Genomic DNA, 21996 nt, shown 5'->3' on the forward strand with positions numbered 1-21996 from the left:
GTATCACGCCATAACATCCTAAATTTGATATAATACCACGCTTGTCTTCTCAAAGATCTTAAAGGGGTCACTATGTACACCGCAACAAACCGAAATCAAGCTTAAAAGTATACATACAAATGGGTAACAAACTTGAACATTACAAAACATATACTTTCTAAAATCATCACTGTATCATGTCATAACATCCTAACTTTGATTAATACTAGGCTTTCCTTTCAAGCTTGACGAGGCCACTATGTACACTGCAACAAACCGACATCAGGCTTAGAACTATACAACAAAAGCGTATCCATCAGATTTTGAGGAAAGGTTATGTACATACACAAAATTCACACATGAACTCGCGAGCGGACTCTAGCTTGTGCTCAACCGAGTGCTTTGACCCAATAGGTTATCCATGTTCAAAATTCTTTTCTTATCCAGATATTTGTGATATTTATCTTTTTTCTTATAGAACTTGGCCACAGCTTTTGAATGAGCCTCACCCTCCTTATTGATTTCTTCACAGATGTGTGCTAAATAAGCTTTCTTCTCTTCTATCTGCTCCATATCATGGATATTCTGCCGCGAGAGCCTGCCTTGTTCATTGGGAACCGCTACTGGAAATCTCACAGCTGGTTCACTGGAAAGATATAAAAAGAACATCAGATTCAGCACAAAGTCCATTAATGCAACTCGAGCAAGCAGGCAATCAAACTGCTTCTGCTTATTACAGTAAGTCTAAGCTAATGAACTACTAGTAAGTTTATGAACAATTAACATTTTATTTGTCTCAGTTATACTAGCTTATAGCTCCTCAAATATTCTTTCTTAAGTTAAAGGCAAGTTCCAGGAACGACGAGTGTTCTCGTCCCTTTCTTATGTATTTCCAACTGTGATACTGGCACAATATGGATGAAATGGATGAATGGAAAATTGGATAAGATGCCGATGACTCTAACGATACAGATATTACTCACCACCTTAGAATAAACGACGGATGATAGGATTACCTCACCGATCTAGATTTACAGGTATCACCACTCTAGATAGATACGACGAATCACCACTCTAAGGACCCACCTTTGAGATACAGATAAACACAGTCTATGAAATCCACCAAAGAAATGTAGAACAAGGATAAAAGCATAATGCTTAACTTCAAACAAATCATCGACTGACTTTGCTATTAAATTTGAAAGCTGTATATAGGCTTAAAACAACCCTTCTGTTAGGTTGGGGGTGGATACCAACCTACGACGGCGGAGGAGCTCCGACGAGCTCCAGGAAGACGCCGACGAACTCGAGCAGTTGAGCTCGATTGGCGAACACGATGGTGGCTTTGGGCGAACGCGACCCTCGGTTGGCAAACGCGACCCTCTGTGTTTGGCAGTCCGACCCCCGCGTTCAGAGCTCCGACCTCCGCGTTCAGCGCCCACGCTCGCGTTTCTGGCCTCCGACCCCTCGCATCCGTTCGTGCGCTAGCGACAGGCTGTCGCCAGCCCCTCAATGTTTCGGCTATAAAAAGCCCCTTTGATGCCCTAGGGTGCTTTGCTCCTTCTCCCCGACTTTTCTCTGACGGCGGTGGAAAAATCCCAAACGCAGTAGCGTTCTTTCTCCTAAAATCGCAGCAGCGATTTTCATTTAATCCCAGTTTTTTCAACAGTGTTTTTAAAAGGGGATTTAAGAAGAGAGAGAAAAGAGAAGAGGGGATTTTATTGTAGGTATTAATACTGTAGCTACAGTGTTCATTTGAGGAATCTCAGTTTAGAGATTTGCTCTTGATTTGTAATTTCTTGTTAAATTAAATAAGAAATTGACTGTGTGGCTCCCGAGGACGTAGGCAGTTGCCGAACTTCGTTAAATCTTGTGTACTGTTCTCTATTTTGCGTTTCCGTTGCATTAGGGATTTAGGCGTTAAATTCCCAACAACTGGTATCAGAGCGTGAAACGATCTTGACTGTGTGGCTCCCGAGGACGTAGGCAGTTGCCGAACCTCGTTAAATCTTGTGTACTGTTCTCTATTTTGCGTTTCCGTTGCATTAGGGATTTAGGCGTTAAATTCCCAACATCAACCACACGAATCTACAAGACATTTAATGACATTGAGAAACTAAAAGACTAATTAAATAACCTAGGAAATTTAAAAGGCATGCAATTCAGATTTGACTACCCTTCAGTATTCAAGCGATAGCTCTCAGCACATATCTCTAAATCAAGCAAAATCAGTCTTAATAGAGCCTAGACTCGAATATCGATCTATCAGTTTAATCAGAGTCATTTGGACCTTGGAAGAAAAAGTTATCAGCAAAACAACAGACTTTGCGCACAGTCCAGAGGATCCGAGTTGGCAATTTAATCCCCATTATTCTCCCTCGGTTAAAAAGACTCGTCCTCGAGGAGTTGTTGCCATGATAGGGTGATAGATCAGAAATATTGAAGGTCGGCAATACACCATAGCTACTCAGAAGTTCAATCTTATAGGCATTGCTGCCGATCTTACTACGCATCTTGAACAGACAATCAGCTCTTGGCTTTAGATTACCGTGCTGACCTAGGGAAAATCATTCTTTTTGATAAATAATGAACCAAAACCAGATCTCCCTCCTTAAATGTCAGAGGTCTTCGATGTTTGTCAGCGGCATTCTTGTACTTCTCACTTTACTTCATGATGCGAGCTCGGACTTGTTCATGCATCTTTTAGATGTCCCTCGCTCTGACGGTCACATCTCTACTAAATTGATGAGTCACAGGAAGTGAAATTAAGTCTAGAGGACTTCTTCATGCATCTTTTGGATGTCCCTTGCTCTGCCAGCCACATCTCTACTAAATTGATGAGTCACAGGAAGTGAAATTAAGTCTAGAGGGCTAGTTGGATTACTGCCATAGACGACCTAAAATGGACTCACACCTGTTGTCTGGCTAGAGATATTTATGAGTAGAACAATCAAGACCATCAACACAGTCAAAAAAAATCCAAATTTGTTTGCTCCCGCATCATGCTCTGATACTACTTGATATCGACATGATATTAGCTGAGATGGATGAATGGAAAATCCATGGTTTTAAATGTCGGCCAGCTGACATGTCGGATCAGAGGCTAGAGCGACACAGATATGGCAATTTCAAGTCGGATATCGTTTTCAAGTCCATGTCGGACATGTCTGGGGATATTACGGACATATCGGCCGATTTTCAGCCTTGAAAAATCGAAAATCGACCGATTTATTTATTTATTTATTTTTGAGTTGATAAGTATTGGGGTTTGGGTTTAGTACTCAAAAGTCAAACCTGATTAATTCTTTTTTTAGCCTTTTGTTCCCATAGTAACCCGATAGCATATAATACAGATTAGGACAAAGAAAAAAATATTGCTCTCTTTTCCGCCGTGATCTCCTCTCGTTCATTTTCGTCTCTACAAATTGAAATTGAGAGTTCATAAAAGCGTGACGTAAACAATAAGTTTGAGCTATTGCTTGAAATCAATTCAAAGTCTAACACTTTATGTCAATTTTATGCAAGGCACTTTATGTTAATTTTATGCAAGGTACTTCAAAAGTTCTAGTTTGATAATGTGTATTTTATTTATTTGTTGGCATAATATTCTAATGTTTCCCTTCAAGAAATGGAAAACAACTCGTGTCTTGATGATGAATAATCAACTCAAGTCGGATAAGTTATAACAAGACAAGTGTATTCCATCTCGGTGACCAAAATAGAGTAGAAATCCATTCAATATGGCAATCCGATATTTAATATATGTCCCCCGATATATCCCCGATTTTTTGCTATCCAACATGAATTTTAGCTGTCTGATATGAACCCGACATCTGACATTTAAAACCTTGGGAAAATCTGATAAGATGTTGATCACTCTAAATATATGGATATTACCACCTTAGCATAAATGATGGATAATGAGGTTAGTCCAACCGATCTAGAGATACAGATATCACCACTCTAAATAGATACGAGGAATCACCATTCCAAGGGCCCCACCTTAGAGATAAAAATAAGCACTCACACTCCATGGAATCCATCAAAGAAATGTAGAGCAAGGATAAAAGCACAATGCTTAACTTTAATCAAATCAACGACTTACTTTTCCATTTGATTTCTAAAGCTATATATAGGCAACAACCCTTCAAGCATGGGATATCTATGAATCTAAAAGACATTTAACGACATTGAGAAACTAAGACTAATTAAATAACCTAGGAAATTTAAAAGGCATGCAGTCTAGATTTGACCGCCCCTCGGTATTCATGCCATAACTCTTGGTACAGATCTCCAAATCAAGCAAAGTCAGTCTTGATAGAAACTAGACTCGAATACCGATCTATTAGTTTAATCAGGGAGTCATTTGAACATAGCAATTTGGTTTCCATCAAGCTGCATTCGCACGTCACACTTTTCTAAGATTTATTAGAAATAAAAATAGGGAAAAGGAACTTTCATTGCCAAGAATAGAACTACTGGCGAACAGCAATTACACAAAAGAAGCATGCTACAAGGATTTACTATTACAGAAGCTATTGTCCTTTATGTTGACGCAAATAAACCACATGATAATAAGCTAAGTGAGAATTCTACAAATTTGTTTCTGTATAGTACATACATGTATTATTACTTTTACACGTGTTTTGTGTGTTACATTGACAATGCTTACAATGTCAATCTCAAAAAAGTTTAGTTTCAGAAAATGACAAAGGAAGACGCATACTATATCATACCAATTTATAAAAAAAGGGGAAATATGAAGTCTAATAAACAGCAGACAAGAAGCACATATAATAATAATTAAAAGCATATAATAAGAGTGAAAATCATATGAAAAAAATTTAGCATGCTATGCACACAAATATTTGTACAAGTTAGAACACTAACTGGTCACCAAGAAAGATGACTCCGTTATCCTTCATTATTCCACCATCAAGAGAAAGAGCCCCGTGCTTTATGCAGCCAGCAGCCATACGCATGTGTTCCCTGGTTTCATACACTTGGGCTTCACCAAGGAGCCGATAGAATAAGGTTTCTCGAAGGCCATAACCTCTTGCAGTCCTTGTATTCAAGTGATGGACATCCAACTCAATCATGTTCACAGCATAACCCAAAAATCCAGCTGGGATTCCCTGAGATGGTAGAAGCGGATTTGGCAAAGCCAATTTCCTTTGAGGATCATTTTTCTTAAGCCCACCTTTATACGGCCTGTTACCAACGAAAATGAATTAGTATATAAGAAAATAACCTACAGAATATAATTCCTCAGGTATATCATGACACTGCATGTAAGTTTGTATCATGCTGGGAATAATTGAATGAAGATTTGTGACCGACCCTCTAGATAGAACATGATGGAAAGGTTGGATGAAGAATAATTACCAGTTTATTGAAGAATGTAGTCTACATCAACTTTCTTTCCCATGGTAATCTTTAAGAAGAAACTTGTTAGTATCAAATCCTTTTCTAAGCTCGTTGACATCAACTTTTTCTTTTTCTTCTAATTTTCAGAGGACTAGCAGTAATTAAAACTCCTAGGACTTTCATATCTTAAATGCTATCACTACACAGGATATGCGGACATACATACATATGCATACACATGCAAATATATTATATTATTACTGGTTACATATTGAGAGAAGCATATGCTCTATTTAGCGCTACTTGTTCACCAATTGCATAAACCGACATAGTTTAAGAAAACTGTCATAGTGGTTGCGATTGGATGATTATAAGTGAAAAGCTAGCATTTCTCAACACTTGAGGATTCTTCTTAATGGATCCTTCCCACATATCCTTTTAAATGCTTTTCCTTATATTTAATACAAAGACAAGTCAATAGCTATTTCCTTTTCATTACGTGATAAGTGTTCAAACTGTGGAATATGGATGTCTATTGTTGTCCCAAGTGTGTAACATAACAAAATCTTATATAATGAAAGAATCTAGGTGACAATAGACAAAGGAAAACTAAATAATATTTGTAGACTAAACTAATTCAATTTGCATCTTTTGAATCTATTATTAATAGTTAGGAGAATAACTGCCTAAACACTATTTTATATTTTGGATGTTCACGATCTCAAAATATGATGAAGACTAGAATTAAGTAATAACAAATAAAAGTAACGAAATTGAGTAGAGTAAGAGCCGTATAATATGTAAAATGATTAAGCTGTTTGTCCAAACACTTACAATTTCCATATGCATCAGAGCAGATAAGAGGTTTGGGCTATCTAAAGAGACCATCCTAGAAAGATAACACGAAACATGCCATGGATACACTTAAGGAAAATTTGTAAATAATACAGAAGGGTGTCATCATTAAGAGATATAAGGAGAGACAATGTTTTCATTGCTTACTCAAAATCAGGAGGTCTTGGAGGCTTGCCCCATAGTTGCAAGATCTTAAAGTGCAAGAGCCAACAAATTAGATGCTCTTATCTTTTGTGGACATCGTGGTGAAATTTTAGGATGAAGCTAAAGAGTCTTATCAGCTGGATAGTTGATCATTTCTATCGTATAGGAACATTTTCACCTTTCATGCATGTCCACAAACAACCTTATTTTGATGAGTAAAGGCGGACATGATCTTAAGGTAGAGCGACAGGTAGGTGCAAAGTAGTATCAGAACATACAATGTTGAGACAGGGAAAAAATAAACTATGTGAGAAAAAAATAGAAATAAAGGACAGGGAAATTGCTACAATTTCAAAAAAAATCAAAGATGAAGAAAGAGGGGACAAAAAACCACAAAGTAGTATTGGTAAACTTCAAAGTAGACTGCATTCAACAAAGTAGCACAAAATGTTTATGATAAATAGTGGTTTATAAGTGACCATTGTTAGATTTCTGCCTGCATACCAGATGAAAAATGACACTACAACAATAAAGAAGTTATCTCCAGCACTTTTACACATGTTTCCATTGTAAGATAACAACAGGCTCATATTAAGTACAAAGTGTCAGATTAGTTACTATAAATAATGAATCTTATAGATCTTATACACTAGCATAAATATCAAGAGTAAAGATGTTCGTCAATATCAGAAAAATAGCCTTGAAATCTTCCAACAAGCTACACCAAATCTTCTTATGCAGAGACATGGGAAGAAAATAGGTATAAACCATAAGTGCAAGGACAGGTGAAGACATTAAGCAATTAAATCAGTATTATAGAAATTGGATGTATTATTTTATCAAATATGGATATGCAAATCTGTGATGTTATAGTTATGATACTATTTTTTATAAAGGATAAAGGAAATTTAGAATTCAATCTCCTTTACTTTATTTCCTCCAAGCAAATGACAGGAAATCTCCTGTTGATGGTGATTCCCAGGGTAGCTGCTGCTTCATGAAGAGCCGAATTACGAGACACTTTTCCATTCTCACAGTAGCTCTCCAAAGCACTGGCAGTTTTATACGACTTGCAGACGACTGCAAGCATATAATCTTCACCAAGATATTCCGCAAAAATACTGCAGAGAATCGAACCCCCATGCATAATGTGAACATCGTATAAGAAGCGCCATATCTTGAATGAGAGAATATGATTTTGAGCGAAGGTGGACTTATTTTACCTACTATATTTACTGTCACTAACTGTACCAAGAAGGGCAACAAGGCCAATAAAATCTTGCATGAAGTGTTTCTGTGGCTCTGCAGTCTGGATGGCCTTTGAAAGATTGCAGAAAACAGCAGCAGCAGTGTTCCTTTTCCCTTCTATATGCTTAATTATTTGTCCTTTAAAGTTAGCCAATGAATCTACATGAGTCAAATCCAAAGGTTCTATCCTACCTGAAAATTAGATAGCAATTAATTTCAGACAGGATTCGAGCATAGCAACTAACTAAATGATTATGATGGTCTACCTGATAATTATAGTAGAGCATTATACATCATCAAAATGTGAAAAAGCTCAAAGTTATAACATTTATGAGTTCAAAGGAGCTATCTGTTATATCTAAAGAAAAAACACTTGATCAAAACACTTGATCAGGGAAATATTTGAAATCTTACCTATCAGAAGTATCAGTGCCAATAAAACAAGTGATGATATGTTAGCATGAGATGCTGAAATAAATCTTTATATGCAAACAAAATAAAACTATTCAAGAAAAAAAATGTGCGTGATTCCTCAAGGAAAATGAGAACACAAAAAAATTAGCTGATTGTGGAAATTGATTGCCAAACACCAAAACCTAGTCAAGTTCATTTTGCAGTAGGTCAATAAAATAAGTAGATACTGTTAATCCGGTTGCACCTTTTAGGCAGATAATGGTGTTCAACAATACACTATCTTGGATATCTAGCCTTGAACCCATACGATCAGAAGACGCATTCTTTGACAGGTATGTATGAAGAATGATAAAAAAGGTAATCATCATAGAGTTCAAGAGCATCAAACTGACATTGATTAAACCTTGTTCTAAAAAACAATGCCGAAAACATAAGTTTGAGAACAATAAGGCATGATAGAGAGACACACATGTAAACCATTAGCATGAGTTAGCAAATAAATTGCATTTTGTAATCAGATAATAGTTTATACTCACCACAAAATTTCTAATGGAAATGACAACAGCATTTAGAACAGTGACATCTATTAAGTAGCACAAAGATAAGCCCGCCAAACTTTCAAGAAAGGCCCTCCATGTCATTTCACAAATAGTATTCCTATCAGAAAGCAGAATTTAAAGCAACAATGCACATTAAATTAATCATTTAATCTTAAAGGAAACTGTTAAGGTATTTAAATGGCTACTATTTTCTCAGGTAGCTGTTTGAGGCATAAAAAGACCAGACCAACTACTAATAGTTCTGCAAGACAAGTAAAAAAAAAGATCAATAATCTAAGGACAATGATAAAAGAGGGAAGGGTCAGAAATATAAAGACGCAGGCCAAAGATTAATGAGTACAAGAAAACTATAAAGATATTGGTCATGATAATGTTAACTGGGGGCTTGTTATTGTCAACTATAAACATGACAATATCAAGAAAGCTCTTTCTCCAAGAAAGCTCTTTCTCCTAAATCAGACAGTTGGCTATATCAATTGTACTAAGGTTTGTGCCCTCTTTTAACAAACAGTTACCAGCACTTTTTAAACAAGAACCAACTTCATTGAGGTCTAACTCTAGTCATCATTGTTCCTTCAATTTAACTCCAGACTGTCACACTTGCTGGTCTCCATGGCACATGCTCACTTTCTTTCCCAGTTTTCTACCTTTCCAAGTTACTTACAGATAGAACAACTATTGTAGATGAACTCCCAAATATAAATTTTGAGTATTCTGAAATCTGAAGAAGCTGTTCATTTCTTGTTGACACAAATGCAAACATCATGTGCATATCACTAGAAATAGAAGTAGAACCTTGAAGATGACATATCTGTTCTCCAATCTCCTCCTTCTGTTTATTTAATAATTTAAGCTTATCTTCATGCTTCTTAACCTGCAATCCAGCTTCTTCAATTTCTTCATCGAAACTCTGTAAATGAGATGAACAGATGTCTGAGTAATTATTAAAAGTACACACACAAGCGCGCCCGCACATACAGTGATATATGTATGCATAACTAACATAAATTCAGCGTGTAGGTAAAAAGTGTCGGACCTATGGACTTGGACATAGAATGATATGCTGAAAATAGTTAACATAAATTTAGTCAATAATCTTACATTAGTTCCTGTATTAAATGCACAGGGACAATAAAAAACCATATTGTAAAATTCTTTGCAGTGAAGCTAGAAAGACAAAACAAAACATCGTGATACGCCTTAAGTTATACAACAAACAACACTCTTAAAAAGCACAGGTGAGGTCAACGAAGATTCAAGTTGCAACATCAGGTGCGTCAGACTTTAAATTCAGGTCCCGATTCCCATAGAGCCTGCCCGCAACCTAAAACATAACCTCAGTGGCCTTTACAAATGCTGTTGTTCTATGGACTGGATAAAAGAAATTAAACACTCAGGTTTTTGGCATGAATCTGTGAAAGGCATATGGATAACAAATATCTACATGGCAGTTGATCTATACCCCAGCCAATTTCTGGACAGCTTTAGGCAAAATTTCAACCTTAGCCTTCTATTGCGAGGGCCACATAAGCTTGGGCTCATCATAGACTTACATGAACATGATCCTAGTTACCCACTAATAATATTATATTACAAATTGTGAATTCAAGCAATGACATTATTTCGCAAAAGCTTGAACCTTTGAAGTGCTGGAATAATTTTTAACTTACCTTAACATCATCCATTATAGTTCCCTTCAAGAGGTTCAACTGACTGGGTGAGCACTGTGATGAATCCTGGAGGGGCAGTAATCTGTCATATGGGCATTGGGATTGGCAAATGATAGGATTTGAGTCTGCCATAGGGATCACGTCCAGATTAGAGGCTTGCACAACATGAACCTGCAAGGTAAATCCCTCTATCAGAGTTGAGATTTTTACAACAGAATAGTGTATCAGGTACTGAACCTCAATATTCTCGCAGAGATCAGGGTATTGGGTATGAGAAGCCGAAAAGCTGAAGGGCCCTTGCTCTTTAGGAACTCGGACAAAAGGCACAGTGCACCGACCATTCTTGAAAGTATATTGAATTGTGTCATCCATTTTTGATGATCCTGACGTAATTACAAGTGTATGGTGATGGCCATGTATCGTCTCATCTATTACACCATCAGAATCAAAAATTCCAAAGACCAAATTGTTACAAAAACCGTAGAATAAACTGCTGAACATATTGTTACACCATACAATGTACCCAATTTTTCCAAAGGAAAAGATAATAACTCACCTTAGATATAACTCTCAATTCCCTTTTCATGACCCGAAACATTTTCTCAAAAATCACTTTCCCTCCGACAGACACAAGAACATGAACTGTATAGTGAAAAAAATTTCAAAAAAAGAAAAAGAATATCACAAACATGGCTAACTATCTAATTGTAAAGATGTGTGTGAACATAACAAAAATAAACTTACAAAAAGAAAAAAGTCATTTCAAATAGTGTAAATAATAACACGTCTTCACCAAATATTCATATATGTATTTAAGTTCAGCTCATGTAAAATCATATATCAGAATTCTCATCTGTCTCGTCTCTATCCATCTATCTATGTAACAACCTCATATCTACGTCTCATTCATGTTACTCTCTCATAACTTCTGTTCAGATTAATAGGCATGTAGACAAAACATGCACCTAAAGAGCTACTATCTCTATCTAACTAAATCCGTCATCCATATAAATGAACTGACAGACTTGTGGAAAACGCCTTGCATTAATTTGATTATTTAGAAATAAAATAAACTACAAAAAAGTTACTGCAAATGCAAAGGTAATAATCATCTACAATGTTTTATTCTCGGGACGTTGAAGTGTAAACATAACTCTTAACTATAGCAACCTGATGCGGTGCTGGCAGATAAGTTAAACTGTTTAGAGGCAATTCACACACACGCGCGCGCGCACACATATATTTAGAGGTGATTCACATATCTTTTAAGACAACAGCTTTATGCATACCTCTTGAACCATAACCAGCTGTCACTTTCAGAAGCCCACTAAGGTTAATATTTCCTTGATCGCTCACCTAAATCAAAAAAATTGTATTTGTGAATTGTGAGGCAATATAACAAGTTCATAAGTCAACAACTTATATTTTACAGTACATCATTCCTCCAAAGTAACCATCAAGCCAGTTGCCTAAAGAAAAGTCTATTTGAGTAACAAATTACATAAAATATAAGAACTATAAAAATAGGCAAAATTTACAGTGAATTTGGAAGGCAACAATATAAAGCAGATGACTCCAATTACAGATATGAAATAGACTAAGATAAGTTTGAAAGATGAAAAATGGAACTTCAACTTCCAGTTAACTGTGAACTGATCACGGACATCGGATGCATAATAATCATCATCATCATGCGGCTTCAGTGTCTTAAGAGCGCAAGGCCATATGAAACACAAATGTACATGCTTCTCATTCTTTCTAAAGGCAATAAAGCACAATAGCATTATACACAGCTTTGCTCATACACAGTACCAACGACAAACACGAACAAGAGAAACAATAATAATAAAATATAGATAGAAAACAGCTCCTATTGCATTGCCTAAAATATTTGGGCTAGAAGGTAGGTGCTGTATTCATACCAATTAGGTTGGTTTGCATGGTTGGCAGTTTCATCAGAAAGAATCCTGCGATAGGCCTTTCATGGTTTAGACTTGTACTCCATAGACAGCCATATTTCATGAGAACATGCTTGTAAGTGGAAAATATCTGATAGTTGAGCCTTCCACCATAAGAGAAAGGGTGGTTTATCTACCCTTAGCAACACATGTTACTATAAAATAATGTTGATTATCTTTCTAGGGATTTTTAAGCATGCATTCAAATTTGTATGTAACAAGGTTTAGTAATAGATCACAGGTGAAAAAGAACAGATGTAAGAATTTTCTATTCCACTTACCGTGCTACTGAAGAGCTAGTAGATTTCAGTAACATCAACACTTAACCACTGCTTACCACATTTACTTCTAAAACATTCAAATATGTATTTCCCACTATTGATTTTCTATTTAGGTTAAAGTAACACAAAAAATAAAGTTGATAATACAATTTTCTGTATACAAAAGCGTTATCCAAGGAAAATAAAATGGAAAAGTAGGAATTATCGTTAGAATGCCTTATCAATATAACAAAAGCAGAAGTATGTTTATAAAATTTACCACTGACTAGCAAGCTACATGTCCAGACTCCAGAATGACTTATTCCAAACAATATGTCTAATTAACAATCCTAAAAATGGATGGACAAGGTTCATGTATAGGACAACAAAAATATAATCTTACAATGTGGTCCTAAACTAATTTATATAACTACTAGCTATTCTTATAACACCAAAAAATGATATGATACTGACACTGCAACCCCATCCCCACCCCCAAAAAAAAAACCCAACCCCACCAAATAAAAAAGGGAAAAGAAAAAGAAAACCCAACAACACCCACACACACAAAACCAAAAAAACCAATAAAAAAGGAGAATATCCCTCTCAACAAATAAATAAGAGAAATATATTCAAAACAACTCACCTTACGGATGGAACCCAAATAATCTTGGAAACACAGACCGTCAACTTGCACAGGAATTTCTACACCTTCTTCTATATGATTGCCACAAGCATCCAGCACCTGCCAGATTAACAGTCAAACCTGGACTAAATAATCCTCGGAAATTAATGTTAGAATGCAATAATATTTCTATGGGAATTTGAAACAAGTCAAATTAAAACATCCATGATATGGAAACAAATAGAATACCTAACGAGCATATTGCCATCTGTATTTTTGAAATAACCACCGAAAACTAAAATGCTAAGAAATAACGAAGTAGTAACCATACTAGTTCACAAGAAAAGCCAACAACCATTGCAAAGATTACTGAATATTAATATCGTCAAGATGTTTCACTCCACCAGCATGTGTGGCGCTCCTTTCATAACCACTCCAAAATCTTACCTGAACAATTAAATTTTCCACTGGATTAAATTATCAATTTACTTAATCGAACTTTATCAAAGTATTATTTTCAACTGTGCAACGGGAAAACCTAACTATGTTCTCCGTTTGTGTGGTCTATATTTGGTTTTCTTTAAGCAATTTCGGGAATAGCTATTATAGTTCTCTTGAAGATTTTCAGAATTAGTTACTACTCAAACATTAAAGTCAACAGCATGCACAAAAAGTTGGCCCCAAAAATTCAAAACAATATTATCACATTGATGATGATAAAAACAATTGTTGAATCTGGCCTGGAGCAGGCATATTCCATGCACGTCAAGGTATTTCTTTAACATCACAAATCAACAGGCCAACTCCAAAAAGTTCTACAAATTATATGACTGTCAACTGTTAGAAATCTTTTTGACACAGTCAACGCATGGACAAATTAGACCAGAAAGAAGACATAATACACCAATGCAATTGTCAGAATCAGTTAAAGCTCACTAAAGCACAAATGTATTATTTATCTTGAAGTTAACATTCTAATCAATGTTAATTCATTGCACTGTACAATGAAATAAGGTACCTTGATTGGACTTGATGGCTGGGAGTTAATTTTAGGAGTGGAGGAAAGGCCAGAAGGCATTTCCTTTCCAAACTGACAAGATGCTATGGGTGCTTACATGTATCCAGAATTGTTGATCTACCCTTATAGAGTGAATGTAAAGAGTTAGCCAAAAGAATGTATATGGTAATTTTTATGATAGATTCTCCCGACTCCTAAAAGTACGCATGTACTGAACAAAAATCATATTGATGTCTGTGCTACATTAATATACGATTAATGTTGAAAACTTTTTTTATTCACAATCACAGTAACTTAGTAAGACAAACTTCTTCAAGTTGGCTGAAAAGACAAACGTTTACCTGCAGGATAGACAGACTGGAGAGCGATAATAAAATGTCTTAGAAGTTGTCACTATATTGCTAATTCGTTTATCACTGTTTGCATAACTGGTGTCCTACTCGTCAAATCTCAAATCTATATTACCGCAATAGCACATGAAATTTGTTAGACGAATTTCCAAACATTTTTAAACATTTATAGGAAGATTGCTGAAAGATAACTTCGGCGCAGATTTTAGCTTGCAGTCTATGAGAAACATTTGAAGTTATAAGAAGTGAAACCCTTGGCCATTTTATATTATCATAGATACCATGTGAGGATCTATACATAAATAAAATAATGATAACATGTACGAAGTAGCAAGAAATTCAACACCTCCGGAATCCACAGTAAGAAACAGAACTTTCCAGTGACAAAAATAAATAATTCTTTCGGTGGAAATAAGAAAGTTAAATAACTAAATAATAATAATACAGGAAGACAGGTAAATCATAACAAAAAAAAGAACATAAGTCTCAGCCCAAAGATCACCTCCAGTACAAACTCTTTAATCACAGTGCCTGGACTCAAATGCTTTTCAACTTCTGAGGAGCACTGCATCTTAATGGAGGACGGTGGCCCTGGCATGGCTGCATGATAAGGGCAATAAGTTCGGGAGAAAGAGAAAACTGAAAAACTAAAAGCCTAATAGAATGAATTTGGTGGAAGACATAACTAATGGTCAAACTAGTCTACTGTATTATATAGAGAACATTCAAATGTTAAAAGTTGGAGCAACCTCTACATGGAACTTCAACGATTGATTAGCCTTTACCGACTACCGTTTGAGTCGGGCTAGTATGCGGTTTGTTTAATTCCGCTCCCATGTCACGTTTAAGCTAAAAGAGTTAACCCTTTTAATGCTACGATATTGAATACGTAGACTTCGCCTTTCTCACGGGAATAGACTACCCGGCAACGCGTGTTAGGCACATTCAAATGTTAAAAGTTGGAGCAACCTCTACATGGAACTTCAACGATGAGTACATCCTCCAGTGAATAAACCCCCAATGCAGCTTCATAACAAGGCCGAATCACGTCCAGTTTCGAACTTTCAAACAACATGTCCTACATAGTTCATTACATGCAATTAAAGGTTAGTCACATAAGAAGTTAATTATTACCAATACTATGTAAAGTAGATAATTGCAGTACAAGTATACGCGTCTTACTGTAATTTCCACAAACAATTGATTAGATGATACAGCGATCTTCATTTTGTCAATGTTGGCGAGAAGGAAATCTTTTGTGCTGACTTTGATCTTAACTATAGGGAGGCTAGAGAATGGAATTGAGTTCATGAACTGATCAAGACACGTCACAGAAAGGTATGAAACATGGGATCCTACCCTGTTGGTACGTATCACATATTAGAAAAAAAAAATTAGGTAAGAGAAAGAATGCGTAGAGAAAAACAAATACATAACCTACTATACAATTTTATTATCAAGCTATAATAAAAAAAAGTAGTCACAAGATCTATAACGTATACTTCATATGCAGTGGTAGATCTACATGGTGTCCGATGGTGTTATGGGACACCAGTGGATTGCCTACTTTATAGATATGTTTATTTTACCTATATTAACTACTTAGAACACCACTAGAATCTGGGTCGGACACCGCTAAGGAGGAAGAAAAAAAAGTGTAAATTTGCAATCACTGGGACATGCTTATACTTTTAATGGACTAATAAGGAGACAGCACGTGGACAAAATCCTAGATCTACCACTGTATGCATAAGATGAATAATGTTTTGCACATTTTAAAGTGTTGGGACATGAATGTACAGACGTCCCACGTTTGCATGTCTTGTAGATGCCAATTTTTGTTAATTGTATATATCACAGGAACGACCCAGAAGCAATCTTGCATATTTGCAAAGACATATTTTCTTTTTGAGTAACATGGTGAAATTAAAAGCGTTCTGATAAAAGGTGAGGCTGAATAACTTCTATAGTATGAGAGGACAAATTTCACATAACCCCCCTCCCAAAAAAAAAGAAAGAAAAGAAAACAATGCAAACCAATTCATGGAGATGATATAGAGGTGTTGATAAATCCAAATCAGATACCTTATATCAAGAAAGTTGATTGAAGATAAAGGAATGAATGGAAAACAACCTTCGGCAATTTAAAACTATGTGAACTCAATGGAGTAGACAGCACTAACATAATCTTCAAGCAACGTATCACGAAAGTACGGCACAAGGTAATGCAAGTAGCTTGTATACAATAAATAATGTTTCAATCTCAAGTTCAAAAGTTTACCGAATAGGAACAGACTTATCGCCGAGAGGGCCTCCCTTGTCATATAATTTCCACTCCACGATGCTTGAAGCAGGTTTAACAGCAACTGACAATTCCCTCTTTTTACAGCTAGAATCTTTGCAGACCTGATAACCAAATATTTGTAATCAAAATAAAAAATAAATATAAGCTATACAATGTTGAAGGAAACACTTGTAAAAAAGCATCAATCCAGATACTTACAACTGAGAAGGAAAATATATAAACACCGGATTTACAGAAGAGCTTTGCCTTTCTTGGCCGCAAAGGGAATATGTACAGTCCATGAAAACCATTACGCAAAGAAGGCTTTATTCGTTGCGCAAACACTAGGTCTCCACCTGGGGAGCCCTTACCACCACATACAAGTCTAACTTCCATTGACATCTCTAGGTCATCCTTTACAATAAACTTCTGATCAAGGCCTTTACTGCTAGTTGAAGTATTATAGCAAGATGGTCTAATAACAGCAACAATTTCATCTGGAGGATCATAACCAGCCTCAACAGGAATGTCTAACGGTAGCTCCTGATGCACAGATCACAAAGGTGATGAGTGGAAGAACAACATAACAGGTACAATCAAGATCATTACCAAAGGAAAAATGTTAATCTGACTATAGAGTAGCATATGTCTTTTATACAGTTGCTAACTAACCCCCTTAATATTTAACTGGCTACAATGTTCACTGGTCAGTATGTCAATCCAGGAAGGAGCCTTTTCCTGTTTCTTTTCAAGTTGATAATTCCATGCAACACCATCTATTGGCTGAATCTGTACAAGCAGTATTTCAGGATAAAAAGAAGATAATGGTATCTGGAAAGTCGAAGCATAATTATATGGGAAAGGTAAAGACAGCAGATTAAAAGCATAAAAACTGAAGCAACCTTCCCATTATCGATCTCAGAAATAGGAAACAATCGAGAATCACGAATGTTCAAGCTTGCATATCCATCATTTACCACAAGCAAGCAGCCTTTTTCATCTGGACAGCCAACAAGCCTTACCATACCAAGCAAAAAAGAAAACATAATAAGATAACACAAAATGCAGTGAGATCTTCAACCAACAAACACCTCGCGAGAGGAAAAACATACCTGCAAACTAAATGTGCTTCTCCTGTGAAGAACAAATAATGATTAATAATTAAGATAAGAAAATAACCATTTTTTTGGGGATACACTATGATCGATAACATCATGTTCAGAATATCCAAGAACAAGCAACAGAAAGGATTCACCAAAAAAATAAACATTTACAAACAACAGAATTTCAATAATAAGAACAGAGATATCTGAATACAAAAGAAAAACCTCATGAAAACGAAACAAACACTTACCACCAGCATCTCCTTGAAATCCTTCAAGCAAAAAATACTCCAATGTGGCATAGAGATTATTTTTTGAACATCCAACTGCTCCTTTAATAATTTTAACTTTTTGGCCTGATTCCCACAATCGCCCTTTTCTCCTTATGACTTTGTGTACTCTTACAACTGGAAACAAATAATTGGAGATTAAAGATTATTTGACTGAACATGAAATTTGAATGAGCAAAATGCATTAGACTTTCCAGTCTAGATGAGGGGGGAAAAACAAAATGCATAAGACTTTCCAGTCTAGTAATAAGGAAAGAAAGTAAAACAAATTTCATGAGACTTTTCAGCCTTGTAATGAGGAAAGTAATGAGGAAAGAAAGTAAAACAAATTTCATGAGACTTTTCAGTCTTGTAATGAGGAAAGAAACTAACGGCATGAAATTTGAATGAGCAAAATGCATTAGACTTTCCAGTCTAGATGAGGGGGGAAAAAACAAAATGCATAAGACTTTCCAGTCTAGTAATAAGGAAAGAAAGTAAAACAAATTTCATGAGACTTTTCAGCCTTGTAACGAGGAAAGTAATGAGGAAAGAAAGTAAAACAAATTTCATGAGACTTTTCAGTCTTGTAATGAGGAAAGAAACTAACGGCATAAAACTACAAAGCACCTGATTGATGATATTTTATGCCATTACCATCAGCAGATATCCCAAGTTTGTTTTTTCTGCTGGGGCAAAATACAAGAACAGGTTCATCCTCACCGCATTCTGCTTCTTCATCATATAAAGCATGCATCTGAAATACCCAATCATGAAATTCCTTCTCCAGGTTTAACAGATTTAGTGGTTTTCCATCTTTCCTGATCTCGATGGTTGCTACTATTGGTGAAAGATAAGACAAAATCAAGCTACATATTTTATGGCGAAAAAACTACCATAATAGAATGCAAGAAAAACTTAAAACCAGATCATGTTTAGCAAGCACCTGATTCCTCCCCAGAAGGCTTACTGCCAATGTTCCGTAGTACCAGAGTGAAAAAATCGTGATGTGCTAAATCTGTCTGTAGAAAAAAAAATACATATAGGAGATAAATCCACAGTTTCACAAACAAGATCATTTCTCCTTTCCTCTTCTTTTATTTTTACTTTTCCTTTATAGCCATATCGTGTTTTATGTATGTATCTGTGTTACTGTGTACACATGCATGCGTGATCGTTTTGTATGATAAGGTTTGGACAGGTAGGTCACCCAAGACACTAAATGATTACAGAGCACCAAAAAAATAGAATGATGGCAAGTTGAAATTTTCTATTACAGCCATTAAAAATGCAAAATACTGAAATATCATTCAATCAGAGTTAAAACTTACAGCTGTAATATGGAGCTGTTCCATATTCCACAATGTCTTGCTTACATTCTTACTGAAATTTAGGTTTAGTAGGTATTGTAAGCTTACTGAAATTTAGTTTTAGGGGGTATGTAGAGAGTATCTACATGAAGGAATGCCTTCCTCTTGCTCGCTGATGCAGAAATTTGGTTAATTTCTTCCAGTCATGATGCAGCACATAAAACATGGAAAAATATGATCTTATTGCCCTTAGCCTGACTTGAAGTTAGCTAAAAGGATAAGAATGAAAGCCTACTGTTTTGCATTATATGAGGCTATAGGAGACTAATTTCATGGCAAAGCAGAGGAGAAGAGATGAATAAGCACAAGATTCAAGGAATTATGCAATAATGAAACCTCAACAACGAAAAAAACAAGTAAGATCGACCCATATATTAGCATTACTGGGGATATAAGGAACAACAGCAGCAGAAAACTGTATTTTCAACGGAAGAGCAATTGATGGAAATCAGTTTGTAGAGAATAGAGAAAACCCTAATTGTTGTTTATTGAGAATAACAAGAGAGATATATATAGCCATACAAATAGGGTTAAGGTTAACGGGTAACAGCCCATTAACCCAATACCCAATACTTAACTTAACACTCCCCTCAAGCTGGAGCATAGATGTTTACCATGCCCAGCTTGTCACATATAGTAGAGAACACATTTGAAGAAGTAGCATTGGTAAGAATATCAGCAAGTTGTTGTGAGGACGGAGTGAATATGAGAGATACTATCTTCTTCTCCCAAGCATCTCTGACAAAATTGCAGTCAACTTCAATATGTTGTCCTCTCATGAAACACAGGATTCTGTGCAATATAAATGGCAGACTGGTTGTCACAATGCATTGGCATGGGTTCAGGCTGAACAAAACCAAGCTCTGTCATAAACTTTCTTAGCCACACCATCTCACAAGCAGTGTGAGCCATTGCTCTATATTCGGCCTCTGCACTAGATCGTGATACTGCATCTTGTTTCTTGCTTCTCCAAGTCACAAGATTACCTCCAACAAAAGTACAAAATCCTGAGGTTGACTTCCGGTCTCCCATGTCTCCTGCATAGCCAGCATCAGAGAAAGCCGAAATGTGAATATGCACATGCTTCTTATATAACAATCCTTTGCCAGGGCAACTCTTGACATATGCCAAAATCTTCAGAGCTGCTGTCCAATGAACCTCTCTAGGTTTGTGCATAAACCTGCTCAATACACCTACTGCAAAAGTAATATCAGGTCTAGTAACTGTCAAATATATTAACTTCCCAATTAGTCTCCTATATCGTCCAGCATCATCTAGGAGAGAGGTATCATCACGCCACAAATCAACATTTGCCTCCATTGGAGTGCTTGCAGGTTTGCATTCCAAGAGACCTGCTTCTTCTAGTAAATCTAGCACATACTTCCTTTGGGACAACAACAGGCCATGTTTTTTATATGCAACTTCAATCCCAAGAAAATACTTTGGCTTTTTCATATCCTTAGTGATAAAATGACGGTTTAGATACTCCTTAGTCTCAGTTAAGGCAATAGAGTCACTCCCAGTCAGCAGAATATCATCAACATATACGGCTAAAATAACCAAACCAGTTGTTGTGCGTCGAAGAAAGACAGAGTGATCAGACTGACAACGTTGAAAACCAACATTAGAAATAACCTTGCTGAACTTATCAAACCAAGCTCGAGGACTCTGCTTTAACCCATAGATGGCCTTTCTCAGCCTGCAGATAATATTCTCCCCCTGAGCAACATACCCAGGAGGCTGTTCCATATAAACCTCCTCGTCCAAATCACCATAAAGGAAAGCATTCTTCACATCTAGTTGGTGCATCGCCCAATCCATATTAACAGCCAGAGAGAAAAGAATTCTGATGGAGTTGAGACGAGCAACGGGAGAAAAGATTTCAAAATAGTCGACGTCATATGTCTGGGTATAGCCTTTCGCAACCAGGCGAGCTTTATAACGGTCAACAGACCCATTGGGGCGATATTTTAGGGTATACACCCATCTACAACCAACCACAGTCGCTCTAGTAGGAAGAGAAACCAAGTCCCAAGTCCCTCTAGAAAGTAGTGCATTCATTTCCTCATCCATGGCCTGCTTCCAAGCTGGTACTAACATAGCTTCCTCATATGACCTAGGTATAGATACAGTGGACAAGGACAAGGCAAACTGACGAAAAGATGGGTTGAGAAGGTCATAAGCGACAAAAAGAGATATAGGATATTTCGGGCAAGACCGTTTACCTTTTCGAAGAGCAATAGGGATATCCAAGTCAGAAGGAATAGAGGTCTCAACATGAGATGGACCGACAGCTGGAGATGAAGGTTCAGCAGTAGCAGATTCAGGGGCATGTACTTTTGGACGGCGAGAGTATGTCAGTAGAGGCTTCGGTGCAGGAGCAACAGGAGCAGGTAATGGAATAGTAGTAGGAGCAGAAGAAGGTAGTGGTACCTGTGGACAGCCAATAGTAGTGGAACCAGACGAAAAATATGGGACATACTCAAAAAAGGTAATATCAGCAGACACAAAATATTTCCTGA

General features: G+C 36.5%; 2 protein-coding genes across 6 annotated transcripts in view; both read right to left on the minus strand.

Annotated features, from left to right (window-relative positions):
- On the minus strand, positions 358-5676 carry LOC109838175 (protein DEFECTIVE IN MERISTEM SILENCING 3-like). The gene is made up of 3 exons (XM_020406638.1): positions 5615-5676; positions 4870-5190; positions 358-625 (listed from the first exon to the last, which is right to left on the minus strand). Exons 1-3 carry the CDS (start codon positions 5674-5676, stop codon positions 358-360), a joined length of 651 nt encoding a protein of 216 aa, XP_020262227.1.
- Positions 5101-21996, minus strand: part of LOC109836607 — a 45538-nt gene continuing 28642 nt past the window's right edge. For 3 of the 5 annotated variants that reach the window (XM_020404567.1, XM_020404563.1, XM_020404564.1), the window contains exons 18-34: positions 19051-19126; positions 18735-18944; positions 18087-18242; positions 17845-17866; positions 17635-17749; positions 17405-17521; positions 16952-17275; positions 16730-16854; positions 15631-15808; positions 15418-15526; positions 14951-15048; positions 13102-13200; positions 11527-11593; positions 10790-10879; positions 9168-9170; positions 6349-7044; positions 5101-5190 (exon numbers count right to left, since the gene is read on the minus strand). In XM_020404567.1, coding sequence (XP_020260156.1) covers positions 7007-7044; positions 9168-9170; positions 10790-10879; positions 11527-11593; positions 13102-13200; positions 14951-15048; positions 15418-15526; positions 15631-15808; positions 16730-16854; positions 16952-17275; positions 17405-17521; positions 17635-17749; positions 17845-17866; positions 18087-18242; positions 18735-18944; positions 19051-19126 — 1827 coding nt within the window. In that variant the 3' untranslated portion in view covers positions 5101-5190; positions 6349-7006. The remainder of the gene's footprint in view (positions 5191-6348; positions 7045-9167; positions 9171-10789; positions 10880-11526; positions 11594-13101; positions 13201-14950; positions 15049-15417; positions 15527-15630; positions 15809-16729; positions 16855-16951; positions 17276-17404; positions 17522-17634; positions 17750-17844; positions 17867-18086; positions 18243-18734; positions 18945-19050; positions 19127-21996) is intronic. The other 2 variants (XM_020404565.1, XM_020404566.1) reach the window with 2 other exon arrangements.

The sequence above is a fragment of the Asparagus officinalis genome, chromosome 4 (genome assembly GCF_001876935.1).
Source record: "Asparagus officinalis chromosome 4, Aspof.V1, whole genome shotgun sequence".
NCBI lineage: Eukaryota > Viridiplantae > Streptophyta > Magnoliopsida > Asparagales > Asparagaceae > Asparagus > Asparagus officinalis.

What these genes read in the sequence shown, in the direction of transcription:
- LOC109838175 (XM_020406638.1), bottom strand. Translation starts at nt 5,676, where the DNA reads ATGTCGGTTTATGCAATTGGTGAACAAGTAGCGCTAAATAGAGCATAT. An exon ending in GCATATGCTTCTCTCAATAT is followed by an intron (nt 5,191 to 5,614) that starts GTAACCAGTAAT and finishes CGTTGGTAACAG; the next exon opens with GCCGTATAAAGGTGGGCTTA. An exon ending in GTCATCTTTCTTGGTGACCA is followed by an intron (nt 626 to 4,869) that starts GTTAGTGTTCTA and finishes ATATCTTTCCAG; the next exon opens with TGAACCAGCTGTGAGATTTC.